This window comes from Bactrocera oleae, chromosome 2 (genome assembly GCF_042242935.1).
Source record: "Bactrocera oleae isolate idBacOlea1 chromosome 2, idBacOlea1, whole genome shotgun sequence".
Lineage (NCBI taxonomy): Eukaryota > Metazoa > Arthropoda > Insecta > Diptera > Tephritidae > Bactrocera > Bactrocera oleae.
In genome coordinates this window covers 79,982,335-80,002,484 of record NC_091536.1, presented here as the reverse complement: position 1 = coordinate 80,002,484, position 20,150 = coordinate 79,982,335, and the positions used below count along the sequence as shown (strand labels likewise).

The following is a 20,150-nucleotide window of genomic DNA, read 5'->3' as shown; positions in this document are numbered from 1 at the left end:
GCATGGCTGAATCAACTTAGCTACATAATTTATGTATACATTTTAAAGAGTCTCTGACGTTTTCTTTAGGGTGTTACAAACTTCGTGACAAACTTAGTATGCCCTGTTCAGGGTACAAAAATAAAAATGTATTAATAAAATAAATTAAAAATATGAGAAAATAAGATAATAAAAGATAATAAATAATGTTGAAAAAAGATAGACGGAAAATTTTTTGAAAACAAAAATTGTTCTAATTATTTAATGGAGCCGTTTTTCTTTAACCAAAATTATGGTTCGCAACTCAACTAAAGCAATCAGCTGTTCAATGTAATTGGCTACTAAGTTTCGAACCCATTTACATCGTTACTTAATATATTTTTATAATCTGTAGAATTGAAGAGAAAAAAGAAAAAAAATGTGAAAATAATTTACAAAAGTAAAAGAGGTTTGAATTCAGAGTAAAATTAGTAGCAAGAAAAAAATACAAAATAATTCTGTACCCTAACGGTTGTTATTATTTTATTACTTGTCATCATTTACGAAATATTATTTAATCACAAAACTGTAGACACAAAATATTGAAATAATTAGCTACTATATACAAGTATATGCACAATTTGCCCAATCTTTAACAGTTTTAAATGGTATGTATACGTCAGACATACAATGTAGTATACATAAAAAATATGTATGTATATGAATTTCTAGATAACTTTCAAAGAGAAAAATTCACAAAAAGCTGTCAACTGTAAGGTGTGAATAATAAACTCGCAAACTTAAAAGAAATAAAACTGTGATCTGTCAAAAACAGGTGATTAATGCAGCAAATGCAGATTAGCCACGACTAAAAAAAATTAAAAAAACATCAAAACAATTTTAAAATGATCAGAAGAACAAATAAAAAATAACGCTCGAATGACAAATCACCTTAACAAAGAAGCGCAGCAGGTGTCTCATGTTTGTTTGGATTTGTAGGTGGCAGCTGTACCACCTGACGCCCTGTGTTCGTCTCAGAAAGCACTTATTCGATTGATGATGCTGACACAATTACTCATATGGAATGAAGTGATGATCATATGATCACTCCCACAAGCGCGGCCGCGATATCATCATAGATCGCTTATTGTTGAGGAAAAAATTTACAGATACGAGTGTGTTAGCGTATGCATGTGGAATACGTTCAGGGACAGCATGTGATCGATACATATATCTGTATGCTACGGTCTCGAAAATGTGTGCTTCATTTAAATTTCAAATGCCAATATTAAGCGCAATACGATTAAATCATGTTTAAAAACTTGGATTATTACTAAATATTTATGTGTTTGAATATTTTGGCAATAAATGAGCTTGAAAGCGATCTAGATAGTCTAGCAGCAGCTAAAATCAATTCAAAGCTATATATGTAGTTGCCTAATTAGTTTTTATTAGCAAAACATTAAATTGCAACTATCAAATGATGGATATTTTAGGAACTCGAAAGAAAAAAGATAAAACGCACTGAAAATATACTAATTTGATGCAAGCAAGAAAATAAACTAATAAGAGATTATATAAGCATAAAATAAGCTTAGTTAAATTTCCATTAATGCATGTCTAAAATTTATTTGAGAATAGATAATCATATAGCATTATTTATCAAAAGATTTATAGTTATTTACTACCTGCTCTTGGTGTGCATTTAAACGGCAAAGATTAACAAAGAAACTTAGAGGATGTCTATATTTTGATTTCCCATAAAAGGGTGTATGAAAAATCTGTGGTCGATATATTTTCTATTTATGTTAAAACAAGATATGAAAATATTGCAAGAGGGATATTTTGGTACAGATTTTGAAACTTCATATGCTAATTTTTCTTTGAAGATGATTTTAAAACAAAACTTCGGTCAAGGGGAAGCGCTGTAGAAATTTATTAAAGGACCGAACTATTAAACATCAAGTTTGGGTAAACAAGTGCCGCTAGACTTTTCTGGTGTGCTGGATTATGATTATGCAAGTAATTTATTAGCGCCTGAAGACCTTACGCCGAATAGCGATCAAAACACTTTTGAGGTAGTAATCGTCAACGAAACGTTGAATCACAATGTTAACGGAATTTTTTTTTTTGATTGGTTTATATTATAATTTTTTTAGTAAACTTTCGAAGGGCCGTCAATGCCTCAGAAAATCAACTACCTACTGCAAACATATTGGCCATTCTACTGCAGGGTAAATACCTACACATTATACTACATAAGTAAATATTTGAAAATATTTAAAGGCTTAAAAAGCGTTAGAGTATGAAATATTATATTTACACGCAGCAGCAGAGCACCACGGCAGCTGAAGCGATCTCCTAACACCACGACAAGGTTAATTATCACATTGGAAATTTAAATAAGTATATTTTCGGAAATACATTAAGACACAACTAAAATTATGCAAAGCAGATGTTAATCCAAAGATTTTCAAACAATTTATGAGATTTCCCTCCACATTTGTCTACCCTCGCTCGTCAAACTCCAACTGGTGAACAAAAATAGCTTGTGAAGGAAGTGGAAGGCCATAAAACGCTAACATATTGTATAACAATGTGTTGGAAGCATGGTAAAACCAAATTCTAGATTCTCAATTCGGCATGTTTACATGCCCGCATGCCTTATGGCTAACCCCAAACCGCTGCCTCAACTCCCTGCTGAAAAACTCATACGAGACAGCCATCAACTCGTGGCATTGCATAACTTCCATCGCTGATGAAATGGGGCGCCGTGCCTTAGAGGCACTCGACAGCAGCGCCACCGAAGTGTAGAAGACGTCATAAGCACGACATACACGACTACATGGCACAGAAAAGTTGAGACAGTGGGAGAGCGAGAGGGTGGCTGGTAGGCGACAAGCTCGGGGCGCACCTCTAATAGATTTCCGGTGCACTAGAAATTCATTCGACGCACTAACGCAAGAAATACACACGGACCAGCGAGCAGACAGCCAGCTAGCACTCCAAATGGCGGCGCAACAACAACACAAGCGCCAGCCAATAAACAGTGCGAGTGAATGATGCAGAACATTGTTGCTAGTTGTCTGTCTGTTTGTCTATCCATGTATATAGTTAGTGGCTGATTAACAAAAACAAAAGCAATTATCTAGCTATAGATGTGAATAGTTGTCTTGCTGCTTCTTTTTAATTAGCGGAAACGATTCCGATGTTAAAGCTGCCAGGTTTCATTTCATAAAGCAAATGTTCAGATTTTATGCTTCACTACCTAATCAGATTGAACGCCGTATTTGCATTTGTTGTCATGTAAGTGTATGTGTATTGTTTGAAAAATGTGTAGTTAACGCTTTAAATAGATTATACTTTTGTTGTTGCACGCTTCGTTTTCTCTCTTTGCGCTTTAACTCCACAACAATTGCGTTAATTAGTAATTAATCATTCTATTACTAAGCTTTAATTTTATCTACAAGCTATTTAACAGTTATTATATTGTGGGGTTGAGAAAGCATATATCTTTGTAAGTATGTAAGTATATATCCTTTGTAAACAGTTCTAGTTGATTGAGGTTAGGTTTTATCGCGAGGAGAGAATAACATATTCGAGCATAAAACTTGTTTTCCCATACGAGTCAATCAATTCAATTTGAGATCGCTCTTTGAGAACTGAGTACCATAACTCTCTTCAAAGTGAGACGAATAACCCAATGACAATCCAAAAAGGAAGTTATCCAATTTCACAAAGGTTCACAATTTATTGTTTTCTGTAATTGACAATATTGTGTGGTGAGAGAAAGAACTGAGTCGAACTTAGAAACCATATTGTTGTTGATAGTGGTCTATAGTGGTCCGATATCGGCGGTTCAAAAAATGACTAGCGTCTTGGGGTGAAAAGAGCTAGCGCAAAATTTCCGATCGATACCTCATAGACTGAGAGACTAGTTCGCGTAGACACGTAGTACAGACATGGCTAAATCGACTTTTTTCGCTTCGATGACCATTTGTATATATTTTTTATTATAAATATATAAACGTAATGGCAAACTTAGGGTATAACAATGATATATGTATATAACTTTGCTCAATTACTTAAGTAAAAAAGCACAGTATTCATGGTAGATATTCAAAATCTGTGAAGAAGAAGAATTAAAAATTGGCTCGAGTTCTGTCAATGCAAGAGCTAAATGATCCCAAAGTTTAAATTCATAATAAATTTTTTAAGCATATATGTATACAGTTATGTACAGTATGTATTCAAATAACTTACATCTGGATGTTCTCGAACCGGCACGTATACTTTCTCATTTAACTGTACAGGGGCGCCCTCGGGCTCTGGCAGCGTGAGTGGTTCCTTCTTGACGCCATTTATTTGAAATAGTGAGGCACGTACTCGCGCGATTTCTGCAAAATAAAAGATGTGAAATTAAAAGATAAGAAAATATTATTATTTGGATTGGAAAAGCGGATAAAAGCGGTAAAACGCAATTAATTTGCTGTAATAATAACCAAAAAAATTAGATAACATAAATAAAAATAACAAATATGAGCACATACATACAATACATATGTATGTATGTACTTGTATATGTTGATGTGCGTGCGCGTAGATTGACGGAAGCCATATTGCGTTTAATTGAATTATCAATTCGAATAGATTTGTGAACTCTTGACACGCAGCCATATCGAATTAATTTCGCACACAATTCGACAGCAAATGCCTATTTAATACTTGGCCACACATATGTGAGTGTATGTGTCAATAAACCACTACAGAGACGCGCAAACATACATGTTTGCTTAAATTCATAAATATTTTATGTGTACTCAAATTTTTTATGGTTTTTTACTTATTTTTCCGTTTTCTACATATTTCCTATTAAATATTTCCTACACGTTTCGAGCATAAGGCGGCATTAATTTGCCTCGAGTTATGGCTAAAAGTCAAACGCTAGCTCGACGAATAATCAACCAACTAACCAAAAACGTGATTGACTGACCGACTGCAATTGGCTAGCGAATTGCTTTGCAATATCACAATGCACTTGGCCAAATGCGCGGTCTCGGCCACCACAAGCTGCGTCGCCGTCAACGAGCGTGGTAGTCAAGTAAAACGATTTTAACGACTTAAACACCTCTGTTTGCCTCATTCTGCCGAAATTTGTGCGAGCGGCGTGGCTCGGCTTTGGCCACTTCATTGTTGCAATGGGCGCTTAAAGCGCATAACTGCTCATAAACTTTGAGATATCTATATAAGCGCTCACACCGACAGACACACGCAAGTGGGTTGCAGTGTGCAGCATGCATATATCAGGCCTTGTTGATCGATGCTACTGCAGCTCACAGCAATTAGCACTGACTATAAATAATCGTTTGAATGCTGCTAAACTGTATTTTAAACGCTTAGCCATATTTCACACGCGAATCACAAGCTAAGCTCGCCATTTAAATGCTGGGTGATTATACACCTCAAATGATTGCGTTTGCTAAGTATGAAATTGTTGTTGTTAGCAATAATCGGTAGCATATGTTAATACTAAAGGTTAACAGGTCACATTAAGTTGGCCCACATTGATGATGACACTGTAGTTGAATTATAACGCCAATATTATTTTTCCATCATTACTCCTTTTATTTTATTTCATTTTTTTATATATCCTTTTTTTTATAATTATTTATTTTTTTATTCTTCAATTTGTTTTTTATAATATTTAATTCGTTTTTTCATTAATTGTTTTAATTTAATTTATTTATTTATATTTTTTTCTTTAAGTCTTGTTTTTAACATTTTACATTATTTTAAATAATTTTTAATTTTTTGTTGTTTTTTTTTTTAATTATAAATATTTTATTTAATATATACAACTCTTTCGACATCTCCTCAATATATTTATATATTTATTATAAAAAAAACATAAATGTAATTTTTTTTTTGTATTTTAATTTTTTTAAATTTTATTTTTGTATTTTATATTAGCTTTTTTTTTGTATTTTTTTTTGTTTTTTGTATTTAATTTAATTTTTTTTTTTTGTATTTAATTTTTTTTTTGTATTTAATTTAATTTTTTTTTTGTATTTAATTAAATTTTATTTTGTATTTAATTTAATTTTTTTTTTGTATTTAATTTTATTTTTTTTTTGTATTTAATTTAATTTTTTTTTTTGTATTTAATTTTATTTTTTTTTTTTGTATTTCATTTTTTTAATTCTGTGGGCATTTTTTTATTTCCTTTAGTTTTAATCAGCCGGAACTAATCGAACAATCGACATTACGCGAAACTTTAAACGCTTTTTTCTCGAAACTGCCTTTTTAAAACGATACCCACGATATCTCAGGTTCTATTTCTGAAACTGTCCATATCCCTAAACTGCAAAATCGAAGAAGTCATAAAAAGTGGTACAAAAACAATGTTTTTAATAATTTTTTTTTTTTTTGGTTTCATATTGCTATGAGAGTTAAAACTGTAGGTATGATCAGCTGCTAATTTTCTTCTTGTAATGTTAATTAATAACTAATAAAAAACAGATTGTAAGAAAAATAATTATCTTTTTTTTCGACACTTCAAAAATTACCTGAAATTCATGCCTCTATACAAGGGGTAGTCTTGATGGGAAGTCGATAACTTAAATAGTTGTTGAGTTACAGCCTTCTAAAGTATAGTCGTTCAGTACAAGGAGATAAATGATCCGATTACTATTAAATTTTTTCTGCATATACTTTTATGGTAGTTCTCCATAAAATAACCTACCGGTAGAAACGACCAAAATTGTTTGATTGTAATCCAATTTTTTTTTAAACGCCGCCATTTTGTTAACTTTAGGCTGTGAATAACTAGGTGACTAATTGATTCCAATAAATCCATGACGCGCAATATTATATTTATATAGACTTACGTAATAAATATGATGCGATATATTCAGAAGTAAAGTCAGTTTATAAAATGGAAATATATGTTATGGAAGCACATTGCAACTTTACACACATACGTATGTATATATGTGTATACCATATATAGAACTTAGTAAATATCAAGTGCTATTTTCAGTTTCTAAAAAAAACTATAAAAGCAAACAGTAATTAAGTATGTTAAATTGATCACAATTGCGGTAAAAGTGAATAACACAAAATGTGCTTAGAAATTCTATAGCAACGAAATGATTTCATTCAAGAAGAATCCTAAGGCTTCCAAGATAATATGTGCTTTACAAACGTAGCAACTGCCGTATATATAAATCCAAATACTATTTACGAGTTGAAATGAAAGTTTACTTTAAAATGCCTATGAGCAATCATCGTGATTTTCTTTCATTTTATATACATTTCCAACTGATTTTCTTGCTAATTTAATACTTATTAACTATTTGCAATTTAATTTACTTGTGCAAAAAACTTATTTTAATGCAACATAATGGATTTCCTTATCTAATTTGCATCATTTGTCAAACCAAACCAAGCGCACACACACATAAGCATATTGGAAAATAACAATGCAACTGTTAATATGTGAATAAGCGAATGGTGACACAGCCCGTGCAGTCCAGTCAGTCAGCAGGTCGATTGCCTATTTGCTCGTATGCAAATTTGTTTGCGAAATATTGCTGCAATTCCAGCAGTTTATTGATTATTACAATTGATTATCACACTTGCGCTGTCATAAAATATTTGTGTGTGTGTGTGTGTGTGTGTACACGACACACCGCATATATCGCGCGAATTTCAGTCCATAGCGCACAGGCTTGCTGTCATGGACTGATACTGCGCCCACCTGCCCATCCCGCGCTCATCGCAGGCATTGCATCATCAGCGGCGACGGCGACATAAATAAATATAGAATTTCTGTACAGATGAGTGCATGCAAATGCTAAATACTCGCTACTGTCATAAATTGCTAATCACATTTTCAGATTAGTAAAAGTGGTAAATATTTTGTGCCACGTACTGGCCGACTGTGATTAATGCGGAGTTTAGTAAGGCTGATGCTCATGTGCGTATTTCTTTTTTTGTTTTTTGACCTTTTTGTATAATTTCCAGATGTTAAATGCTGAATTATTAACAATTCTTGGATGGCAATGAATACATATTTAATTGAGTATTTACTATTAATACCGGATTTGATCAGATATAATATTTTGTTGTCATTACAAATGGATAGTAGGTCTTTAATATTTATGAAAATCTAAACATCAACACGATTTTAATGTTTCTAAAGAAATGCACAGCTTGAAAGTAATTATTCACCAGATGTTGGAAAAGCCTAGAATGCAGATATTTTGAACAGGTTTTAAGGCGATCCGGTGAGCTGTAATGTAAAGTATAAACCTGATAGATGGTACGTGGGTCAAGTTGTTGCGAGATATCGTATTTATAGTCAATATGGAATATTTATTGATAAAAGTAAAGTAATCTTATGAGAAGTACACAAATAATTTTAAAACTTAGTGTTATTAAAAAGTATTAGCAAAAACTGGAGCTCTGTATTGAAAAAAGCATCACAATTAACTCGACTGAGACATAAATAGGTAAATACTTAAAAAATAACACCTTAAAGCACCTTTACTTCGCAGCGAAGCAGTTGGAAAACCAGGAATATATTGAATGTGGAAAATTTATAATTAATACGATCGATTTTAAAAAATTTTATTTGCTGTAAATGATGTTTTATAACGAAAATCTTATTTCTTAATTACAGCTTTACAGAAAATTAAACTTTGAGTGATTTAAATTCTCTCTGAATTATTTAAATTTAGTGCTAGAGATTCTGCTATAGTGTTATAACAGAATATATAAATTTCTATTGTTGTCTTTATTATTATTATTCAATAGATTTTTAAGCATAGCTTCTATTACGGGCTTTGAGCGCGGCGACCGAATCAAGAAATTCCGTAACGGTAATGAACCTAACACGATCGCAATGTATGCGCAAAATGTTTGCATACTTTTAAGCGTATTTTCACATATCTCAAGCAGAACAAGTCAATTTAAGAGAGTCATTTAAAAATGAGAATATTTAAGATACAATTTTTTAATGGCAAATAAAAATATGGAATTTAAAAAAATTTAATTGATAAAAAATAAATTATTCAATATTCGGAGTCATAATATTAGTAACATTATTATAATATTATTTTGGTAAATAGCTACCCCACCGTTTGGAACAGTATCTCGTTAAAATTGAACAATACAATTGAAATTAAAAATAAAATAATTAGATAAAAAATTCCTGAATAACCTACATGCATTGTAAGATAATAAAAATATTTTCAGCAATATTAATTTCTCATTTATTCAGAAAAGAAAAAATTGTATTTTCTTATCGGTCACCATGTTAAAAAAGTGTAACTTGCATTAATATCAAAAAAAAAAAATTCTGCATAAAAATAAATAAATAATTACAATTGCATAAGTTGATAATAAATGCTATGCAATAGCTTTACCGCGGCAGTCCTCGAGTGCCACACTATCTGTATCTGTTTTTTATGAATTTTCTCTCACTTTTTTTATTTTTTATTTTATACCCTGAATATTAAAATAGAACTCAATTTCTAATTCTCTTGATTCTCGACCTTCGCTTGCGCTCGACAAAAATGCCCAAACGGATATATAAAGTTTGTCACGGAGTGAAGATGAAAACTTCGGAGAACTTATAAAATATATGCAAATATATATAAAAGATTAGCATGACGAGCTCAGTCGATTTAGCTCTGTAGTCTCTCGCTCTGTATATGCAAGAATTATTGCCTCACTTTTTGAGATATTGATCTGAAATTTTGCGCACGTTCTTCTCACTCCAAGAAGCTGCTCATTTGTCGGAACTCTCTCTCAACAAGTATAGCTTCGTAGCAGCCGAAGTTAATGGTTTTTTATCAAAAATATATTGCATTGCAATGTAATTTTCTTATATGTCAACTTCCAAAGCTAATTAAAGTTGGCCAAGCAAAATTTCGCTTTATTTACGAAACTGCATTGTCTTCAGGAGAAAGCAAAAACACTTTTATTCAAAAGTAATTATAGTCAATTTTATGCACAATAATGCTCTCTGACACAGTATTCTCACTCTCTCTCATATCAAAAATCTCTGCTACTCTGCATTAACTGCTGCTTCTTAGTTAATACATCCCTTGTTTATCTTCTAGTGACAATCGCTACCTTCCTAGCATTTCTGACCCACATTTGCTAAGACACTATAGACACAAATGCTCAAGCGAATTAGCTTGACACCTGATAATCCGCTTAGATATGTACCGAAGGTTTTGTGACTGCAGCACTCGGCCGGCAGCAGCTATACGCACGCACACATACATACACACTTGTAGCAATTAGTGACATGTATTTACAAGTGTATGTGTGTGTATGTTGTTTTCTGCATAAATACATATCTAATGCCTCAAAGTTCCAAACTGTCAACGAATCAAACATATTTATCTGCAAAATGCAAACTTTTCATTGGCCAACAGAAATGTGTCAACGGCAATCACAACAACTGTCAGAGGTGATCAGCATCAATGTCAGAGTAGTAGAAATTACAAACGCAACAAAAACAATAATGAATGAGTTAACATTTCGTAAAATTCATAATACCTATAAATTGGGGCTAAAAGATTTGGTTTTAAGGCAATATATATATTTATATACATATAAGCATATGTATGTGTGTATGCATGTGTTTTAGTGTGTGTGTGTAGTTTCATGCTGATCGCAACTAAAGATGTCGCGCTGTTTTCTGTGACTCTTCACAGTCGAAGACAATGTGACTAACGATCTGTGCTAAGCAGCAATCAAATGTATTTTTTATATGTTTACAGGCTACAGTTAGCGCGACATTAAAAGCGACAGATTTGGCGCACTGAGGTGAGAATATTGATGGACTGACCGAATGAAGGCAAAAGCGAGCGAATGTGTGTGTGTGTGTATGTGAATGCGCTGGGCGCATGTGGTTGGTGAGTGTTGAGTCAACAAGGGTATTTTTAAATGTCAACAACAACAACAAATATATACAGGTCTGCTAGCTGTTGACTATTTGCAACTACTGTTGGCATTAACTAGTGCAACGCTTGCAATACTTTTATATGCATGTGTATGAATGTTGTTGTTGTTGTTATTGCACTTTTCAGCTTAGCTACCTGTACATTCGCTATCTCGTACATCAACTAGTTTTCGAGCTTTTAGCGTTTAGCGCAACGTAATTAAAATGTAACGTCGCGACAAATAAATACATTAACACACATACAAACGAACTATATATGCGTTGAGTGGAGCAACTGGCGTCGTCGATTCATTGAAAAATATATTATGAATAAGAAAGATTATGAACTTGTTGCAGACCATTTAAGGGCAACACGGCTGAAACGAGTCAGCACCGGCTAACTCGGCTAACACGGCATATGGGCTAACAGCTAGAGGCTAAAAGCGTTGCTTAAGTCATGCGCCAACAACAACAGCAACAATCAGCAAACACTTAACTGTGTAACTAACGACTTAATATGGTAATTTGGTCTGTGGGCGTATTGACGAACCGACTGTGGCGTGTGTGTGTTTCCAGCAAGTTGCTGTTGTAGGTGTGGGCGTGAACTCAGCACTTTGCTTTTATGCTCGTCGAATGGTGGCAACAATGGATAGCAGTTATAATAGACCGATAAATAACACGAAATAGTATTAATTTTATGAATGACTAACCTGTCAACAACAATGGCAAATTGAATGCTGCGCTTTTTTGCTATTAAATATTAGCTAGTGTGGAAGACATCAATTAATTAATGCTAATGACGAATGATGGTGATGAAATATTACTAATTAAAATATTTTTGTCGCATTCAATTTTAATATATTTTTTTATTTGACAAACGTGACAATGAATGGCAACGGCAGTTACTGGGAGTTTATGAGCACGTGCCGCGCTCGGCAAGCACAGTTATGCATAAGTGACAACAGCTCAAACTTTTAGTTTTCCTTTATAGTTTGCCAAAAAGTTTATTTTTTTTTTTTATTTCCTTCTAGCGTCTTTCCAAGCGTAGGCCAGTTGACCAGTTCCTTTTGTTGACCAATGTCGTTTAACCAAACCAGCTCGCTCACATTCAACCGGCTGATCGCTGTTTTTCGCTTTTCAAACGCTCCACGTTGTGCCTCGTCGCCGCTTGTAGCCGATACGCCAATATCTATGCCATTTGAAGGCTGTTTCGCCCTATTTGGCTGTGGCGGCCATATCCCGATTTGGGCACTAAGCGTTGGCTTAAACACAACACACATTTTTACATACATATTTATATGTATATTTATGCATGTATTTTAACTGCTTAGCCTACAAAGAAAACACACAGAAATGCGTGGTTGGTGCGCCTTTCATGGAGCTTCGCTTTTAAGATATCTATGCGATTTTCACTAAACAGATAAATACATATACATATATGTCTATGTACATGTGTATAATGATATGTGTATGTATAACATATATGTACGTGCATTTGAATAAATACGTAGGCATATGAATTCATTTCGTGCAACAAAGAAATTAAATTTGTATTTGCCTGTTTTAGTATCCAACGTAGGTTGTCAACTCTTATTTTTACACATTTTCATGCATATGTATAATGTACACAGATATACGAAATTGCATATTTTAATGGATAACAGCATTGACAGTAAATGTTGAAGGAATTAAAGAACTGGAGTTTATATTTTATTTTAATACATATCTTTTAATTTAATAATATATTACATACGTATGTATATATAATTTTAAAGATTTTATTTGTATAAGTTTTTTTTGTTTGGATTATGTTTTCAATATTTTCTTTACAGTAATATTTTTATCATTTTATTATGTATTGCTAACTATTTTCGTTTATTTTTTGAGGGCATACCAAGTCCAAGTTAAAAAGAACTACTGCATCAATAGTTTTTAAAATTATATTTTAAAGAATGCAATAAATACAAATTGAAAATTTTCGAAGGAAAAAATTAAGCATTTTTCGAGTTGCATGTGAACCGACCGCGCTAACAAAAACAGGTCTAACATTGCTGTAGTGATTCTGGCGTTGTCCGTGGATGAGAGCTCTAAAAGATTTTCTTCTAGAAAATATTGCACGTGCAATGACACACGGTATAAAAATATCAAAAACTCACAAAATGGCGGTCATTAAAAAAATGTTGGAATTTTACACAATATGTTAACCGTTTATAGCCTGATATTAGCTCCTACTGCCAGGTCATTGTATGGAGAACTATATACAGAGCATACAGAAAGATATTGATAGTTATCGGATAATGATTTAAAAGTATGTACATACATATGTATATGTATAATATCAGTATATGCAAGAATAAAAATATATATTTTGATATAATTTCAAACTAGATGTGCCCCTAATTATACCCTGAACAGGTTATATTAATTTTGCTACGTGTTTGTAACAACCAAAAAGAAACGTCAGAGACCCTATAAAGTATATGTGTATATAAATGATAAGCATGACGAGCTGAGTTGATTTAGCCATGTCCGTCTGTCTGTACTCGAACTAGTACCTCAAGTTTTGAGATATCGATCTGAAATTTTGCGCCCGCTCTTTTCTTAACAAAAAAACTGCTCATTTGTCGGAAGGGCCGATATCGGACCATTACAGCATATAGCTGCCATACAAACTAAACGATTGGAATCAAGTGCTTGTATGGAAAGCTTTTTCATTTAACGAGATATCTTCCAAAAATTTTACATAGAATATTTCCTTAAGCAATGGTGCAATATCCGAAGAAATTGTTCAGATCAGATCACTATAGCATATAGCTGTCATACAAACTGGCCGATCAAAATTCTTGTAAGGAATTTTTGTATTTGTGAAGTGGTGCGGTGCAGCCGAATTCAATGTTTTCTCTAGTTTTTGAGTAAATTTAATGATTTTGTGTATAATGTTTTTAAACTTTCAAAACTAAACTTAGCTTAGAAATTCAACAATGCGACTCAAGGATTTTAAATGCTAATTAATGAAACGAAACTGCGGTGTTCTAAGTACAGTATGTATAAATATATTTAGCTATAGATATGTATGTAGGTGAATAATTATTTTTGCATTTCTTCATAAACCTCCAAAAACATACTTCAAAGTTTTCTTAAACCGCAACGGAACTATTTTCAGCACCTTGTGTTAGATAGAAAAATGCTGTCAGATATCAATTTGAGAATTAGAATATTTCGGAATATTTATAAATCAATGAGAAATTTGTATGTATTTCATTGGCACTTATTCGCACGCGTAAAAAAGCAAAAATGCGCCTGAATGACTAAATCTGTTTGCATTTGGCGCTGGTGTATTTTTCAATATTTGTTGATTGACGGATGTATTGAAACGATCAGTTTTTATTTCTAATTTTTATGAAAATTATGCATTAGCACATCTGACGCAATAAATATGTATATATGTGCAGTTTGATAGGTATGTAATACGCTGTGCTTTGTACTGTTTTCAGTGCAGGAATTTCGCAAAGGATTAGAAATATTCTCAGCACGTACTCAGTCGCCAAAAGTGCACACATTTCCTTATTATGTACGAATGCATAAATAAATATTGTATATGTATATGTATGGATATGCAAATAATTATGTATATATCATAAAATTTATATTTTTTTGCGAGTGTGTGCGTGCGTATGTGCCACACATTGTATTGCGTGAGTAAGAAAAATAAACGGCAACACATATCGCCATATGTTTTGGATGCTATAAATACTCGCATAAGTATGTATACAAAATTGTAAATGTGTCATAAATGCATGATATATTTGCAATATTTTTACTATAATTGCAATTTCAGACAGTTTACGTTTGTTTTTCATAGAGCAATAAATATTCGTTTAACAAATCTTGCTTATTTGGTAAATGCTTTGAAGTCAAAATTGCATAAGTCTTATAAAAATTACATATTATCGTAGTATTTTTGTGCTTTGATGAGGATGTGAGTGTATTTCTCTACTTCATGCTTTATAGTACAAAGGAAAGCCCTGACAGTGAATAACGACAAATGATGCTTTTCGAAGCACCTGATTTATCCAGACGTATTAAGTGGTGCTATATGCTATATCAAATGAATTCTTTTCTCCAAAAAAAATTATATCAATGACAGTAAAATTATTCAAAAATATTTACTCATTGATTTTATGACAACTTTAGATTGTTTTAATGAGGTAATATTTCAAAAAAAAAAACTATATAAATAAAAATATAAAAAAAATTTAACAAAAGAAATAAAAAAATTAAAATTACAAAAAAAAAATATAAAAAAATTAAAAATATAAACAAAAAATAAAAAAAAATTAAAAATAAAAACAAAAAATAAAAAAAAATTAAAAATAAAAAATAAAAAAAAATTAAAAATAAAAAAAAATTAAAAATAAAAAATTAAACTAAAATGAAAATAAAAAATCCAAAATAAAAAAAAACAAAAATAATAATAATAATTCATAAATTGGTTGGGAATTATGAACGAAATTTGATACTTAAATTACTTTACATACACAATATGTAAATAATATTAATAATAATAAATGATATGTACAACTAAAAACTAATTTGATAGCTACTCTACTACGAGTTATATAAATTTCAGAAAGGTCGAAAAATAATGACGAAATTATTTTCAATAAAATATACAATTTACTATAATATAAAATTTACAAAATGTTTATATTTTTTAACCAAATTTAGAATTCTCCACTTTCCTCTCATTACATTCCACATTTCATTATTTTGAAGTCATTTAAATCAAAAGTGAAATTAACACGCAATAATTGAAGGCGACGGATTTCAAAACACACTTCTCTTCGTCGTACGAATTTTCCAAAGTTATACATGGTGCACACATATTTCGTCTAATTTTTCGCTTTGCATGTGTTCGTTAAACTTTTGGCGCTGAAGACAAGCCGAAATAACTTTTAATGAACTCATATTTCGGGGAGAAGATGTGCAACTAAGCCAATTAAGAGCGCAACACCTACAAATGATTTCAAAGAAAATGCTAACATTTGAAGCTGGCAACGATTTGGAGGAATAAAGCGAGAATATTATATTAAAAAGTGAAGAGCACTAGGAAGGAAAGGAAATCATACAGAAGATAGACATGCTGACATAGTATGTACATACGTGCAAAGACGCACTCAACCACCTGAGTGCAGAATTTTCTATTTCAATTTGAATAATTTCATTTTAGGCTTGACTAAGAAGCATCCAAACACGCCAGTGGATATAGAGGAGGCAAGCGGCAGGACAGCGACGTGAAAGTGTCTCGCGTCTAAATGTCTAAATTATGCGCTCGACTAGTATGTAAATAAATCTAAGGCTAGATTGCACATTTTCGCTTTTAGTTAAATAGCAAATGAAATTACTTGTGAAAATCATATGCAAGAGAAATTCATTTTTTTTTTTAATTACAGCATTTTAATTTTGTATTTAGTATAAGCAACAATTACGCTTGTTTGTATGTGTGTTTGGCCTGCAACAGTTCGCCTTACTTTGCTTTTAATATTTCAGCTTTTTATTATTATTACTTTTTCGCGCTGAATTCCTTTGTCGATTGTCATTGCAGCAGCTCAAATTTGGGGCGTTCTCGTTGCAGCATAATAAATACATCCTCAAATGTTATAAAATTTCACCCACTCGCTGAAGCAACTCTGTGCACATGGCACCATATGCATGTATATATATATGTGTGTGTATGTGGAAAACATTTTATTTGCCAAAAAGCTTAATTAAAATTTACATAAAATCATTTCATAAAGCGCACACACGAACACACTAATATGAATTAGATCACGATTTCCTTTTAAACAATTTTGTGCTGTTGTAAAATATACAAAGTAGCAGCACAGGAAAACAATAACAAAATTTAAAGAAGCGATTCATTGATACGAGCTACTTGTTTAGCTGGGGGCGTGGACGTAAAGTGGAATTGTAATAGTTCCTGGTTGACTTAACTAAGAAAATTTCACAAATTTTCTATATTTATTGTTATTGTCTAAGAGTTTTTATATAAATTTGTTGTCTAGGCCATACATTGAATATATTTATTATCTTGTACTTACTACAAATTATAAATTTTCTCTTAGAATATTTAACATAGTTCAGGATATTTAAGGGGTGCAATTTCGAATTTTTTTTTTGCATATTTTGATAGTCTATACCTTTGAAAATAATGTACTTAAATTTTACAAGAATATTTGAAATATTTTTTGAGTTGCACCTGTCTAAAATGTAGCTTTTCAGTTCAATTCTATGTATCATTAAACGAGGTTTTCTCATAATTACATTTTTCAAACTATCTGCATAACCAACCAAACTGTCTTCTACTTATTTTGTATATAATATTCCGTACGGTGCATTGTTAATACAAGTCATTTGATTGTATAAAAAATTAAAACATATAATTTGGGCGGCCCAAAAATCATTTAATTATTTTGCAAAATTTTTTATTTTTTTGTTCAAAGTCTGCCATTTTGTTTAATTTCAATTTTTTTTTTTAACAATGGTAAGTCATTGTATATGCAATACCTTACAGATTAGATTTATAATATTTTTAGTTTTTATGTTTTCAGCCACGGTAAAAACCGCAATTATTGCAGCAGTTTAGAACATTTTTTAATAATTTAGGAAATAGCAAATAACTTCGCTAAAACCGCCAATATAGGACCTGTCATACAAACTGATCGAACAAAATTAAGTCCAATCCAGAAGAACTTTTTTATTCGACAAGATATCTGCAAGAAATTGGTCATACATTATTGTCCAGGATAATGCCACAAATCATATTGTGCAGATCGGAATGTAATATTATTAAATTTTTTTTGTTTGCATTTGAAATATTTAAAATTTTGATTTTTTCTAAATTTTTATTAACTTTATTTAATATTTTTTTTTATATATTATTTTTATATGTTTTTAATTTTTTATTGTTTTTTTTATATGTTTTTAATTTTTTTTTTAATTTTTAAAAAAAATTTTTTTATTTCATATTTTAATTTTTTGTTTTTTAGTTTTTATCTTTTTTTCTTTTTTAAATATTATTTTGTATATATTTTTATTCACTTACTTTATATATATTTTTTTTTAATTTCGACTCAATTTCAAACTATTTGATTTAACATTAAATAAAATTTTTGTTTTTGTTAAAAAAAAAATTTTGACAGAAAACCTTGCAATTACCGCTTCAGCGCCGTTCACAACGTGCTTAAATCAGTTCATCTATACACACCACATTTTTTTGCAGTGGCACACTCAATTCCAAACCTTTTTCACCACATGCAACCAGCTTATTCATCTATTATTTCTTTCCTATAATTTTTTCTCTATTTACAGTTATTAAAAACTCAACATTAAAGCATTTGATTGATGCCCATATTTGTCGTTTTTAATGTTGGAAGTGTCAATTTTCATTAATCACAAAATACATACGTGCTTATTTGTCTAAATTTGGCTACCACGGCGATTTATTCGAACTAACATTATTTTATAAAAGTGGCTTTTATAACCAAAAAGCATAAAAGGTAGCAATCTTAAAGGTATTATATAAAATTTATTTTTTTGCTTCACCGGTAATTTTTTGCTTCTTAACGTATTTTCTGGTGTTTAGAAGTCATTAATGCGTACAATAGCAATAATATCGGCAATATTTTTTATTAAATATTCGTTTTTTATTTTTCTTAAGCTTTTGATTGTGCCATTGGCTTGAGCCCATTAGCGCCTTGAGTATTCGTTGTTATTGTTATTATTTCTTTTTTTTATTATTATTATTCTTTTTTTTTTTGGATTCGCTTAATCGGCGACTTGGTGTCCAAAACCTGTCAATTGATTTTTAATTATACTCGCCAACTAGTTTCGTATTTGATCGAAGCAGCTTGTAGCGAATCTTTAACTGTTTTGGTAGGCCATTAATAATATCAAAGTTGAATGATTAAGGGTTGTTTTTTCTATATTTGTTTTAGAAACACACGGGATTGTTAACGGTGAGAGAACTTTAAAAAATTAATTATATTTTTTGGAGTCTAACTTTTGATGGTATCGATAAAGATTGTTGAACTTTACTTTTAACTAGATTTATAACTAGATATCGTTCTTTTTGGCTTTGTTTTAATAAATAAGTAGATATAAAGTATGTGTTCACACAAGGCAACTTTTAATGCGGCAACTTTCAGATTTTTTTTTTTTTAAAGAAGCGACAAGGATCAAATTATACAAACTTTTTTAAATACGAAATGTATAAAAATTTCGGAAAATCATGAAAACAAGTTTCACTCTGTGAACTGTGAACCCGACCTAATTAGTGCCAGTTTTATCCATGGTGAAATTCTTATACTGATTATTGTTAGTTTTCTTAATGACTAATTTCTAAGAACACATTAAAAACTATTACAGCGCTTTGAAATGCCGCATCAAATGCGAGTGATTAATTTCGAATTATGTAAACAAGCGACTGTGCCAATAACCATCACAACAGCCATGGTAAGCATGTGTAATTATCAAACATGGCAGATGAATGCCTTTGCGCGCAGTAAATAAGGCCATTTCGCGCATATGCTCACATGTTGCTTGGCAGCTTCAGCTGAGATAAGCCTACGTTACTGGAGCATTACAGCGCAGCATTTAAAATTGTGGTGACAGGAGCAGCAACAACAAAAAAGCATAAAGATGAGAGTGATGACATTGACGACGTCATTTCTGATTAGCAACTTTGTGACGATGCCTATCAATCAGCTGTTGTTAATTCGCCGCTGCTGACTGCGTGCAATTTGTGCGAATTAGTGTGCAATTACGCTGTCATCAGTCAGTGCAATACACTGAGGACACCCTAATGTATTGAATGTCACACAGTCATTCTCATTTGTTTACACAGCAAGCTGTGTAGATCTGCTTTCTTCGTGTCTTCTCTATTTTGCTTTTGGCATTTCGGTTGTCGACGGGCCTTTTCTATTATTTTTTTTGTTGTCTGAATATTTTTGCATATTTTTTATAATTTTGCTTCTGTTTTTTTCTTCTTTTTTTTTAATTTTTTCCCAGCCACCTTTATTTTGTTCTGCAATTTCTAATAATAAAACAATTATTTCATAAAGCACCTATTTGTATGTACATATGTATGAATTTGTGTGTGTGTGTGTGCCTGAACCTGTTGCAGCTGTTTTTCGCAAGCTCACCCAAGCAGTTAGTTGGTCAGTCAGTCACCCAG

The 20,150-nt window shown here is 31.5% G+C and overlaps 1 protein-coding gene across 9 annotated transcripts in view; it reads right to left on the bottom strand.

Moving 5' to 3' along the window:
• how (protein held out wings) overlaps positions 1–20,150 on the bottom strand; it is a 101,572-nt gene that overhangs the window by 44,548 nt on the left and 36,874 nt on the right. For all 9 annotated transcript variants that reach the window (XR_011394918.1, XR_001330634.3, XR_011394919.1 and 6 more), the window contains exon 3: positions 4,222–4,355. Coding sequence is in view for 3 of the 9 variants with exons in the window: in XM_014231282.3 (XP_014086757.1) it covers positions 4,222–4,355 (134 nt within the window). In the remaining 6 variants the exon portion in view is untranslated. The remainder of the gene's footprint in view (positions 1–4,221; positions 4,356–20,150) is intronic.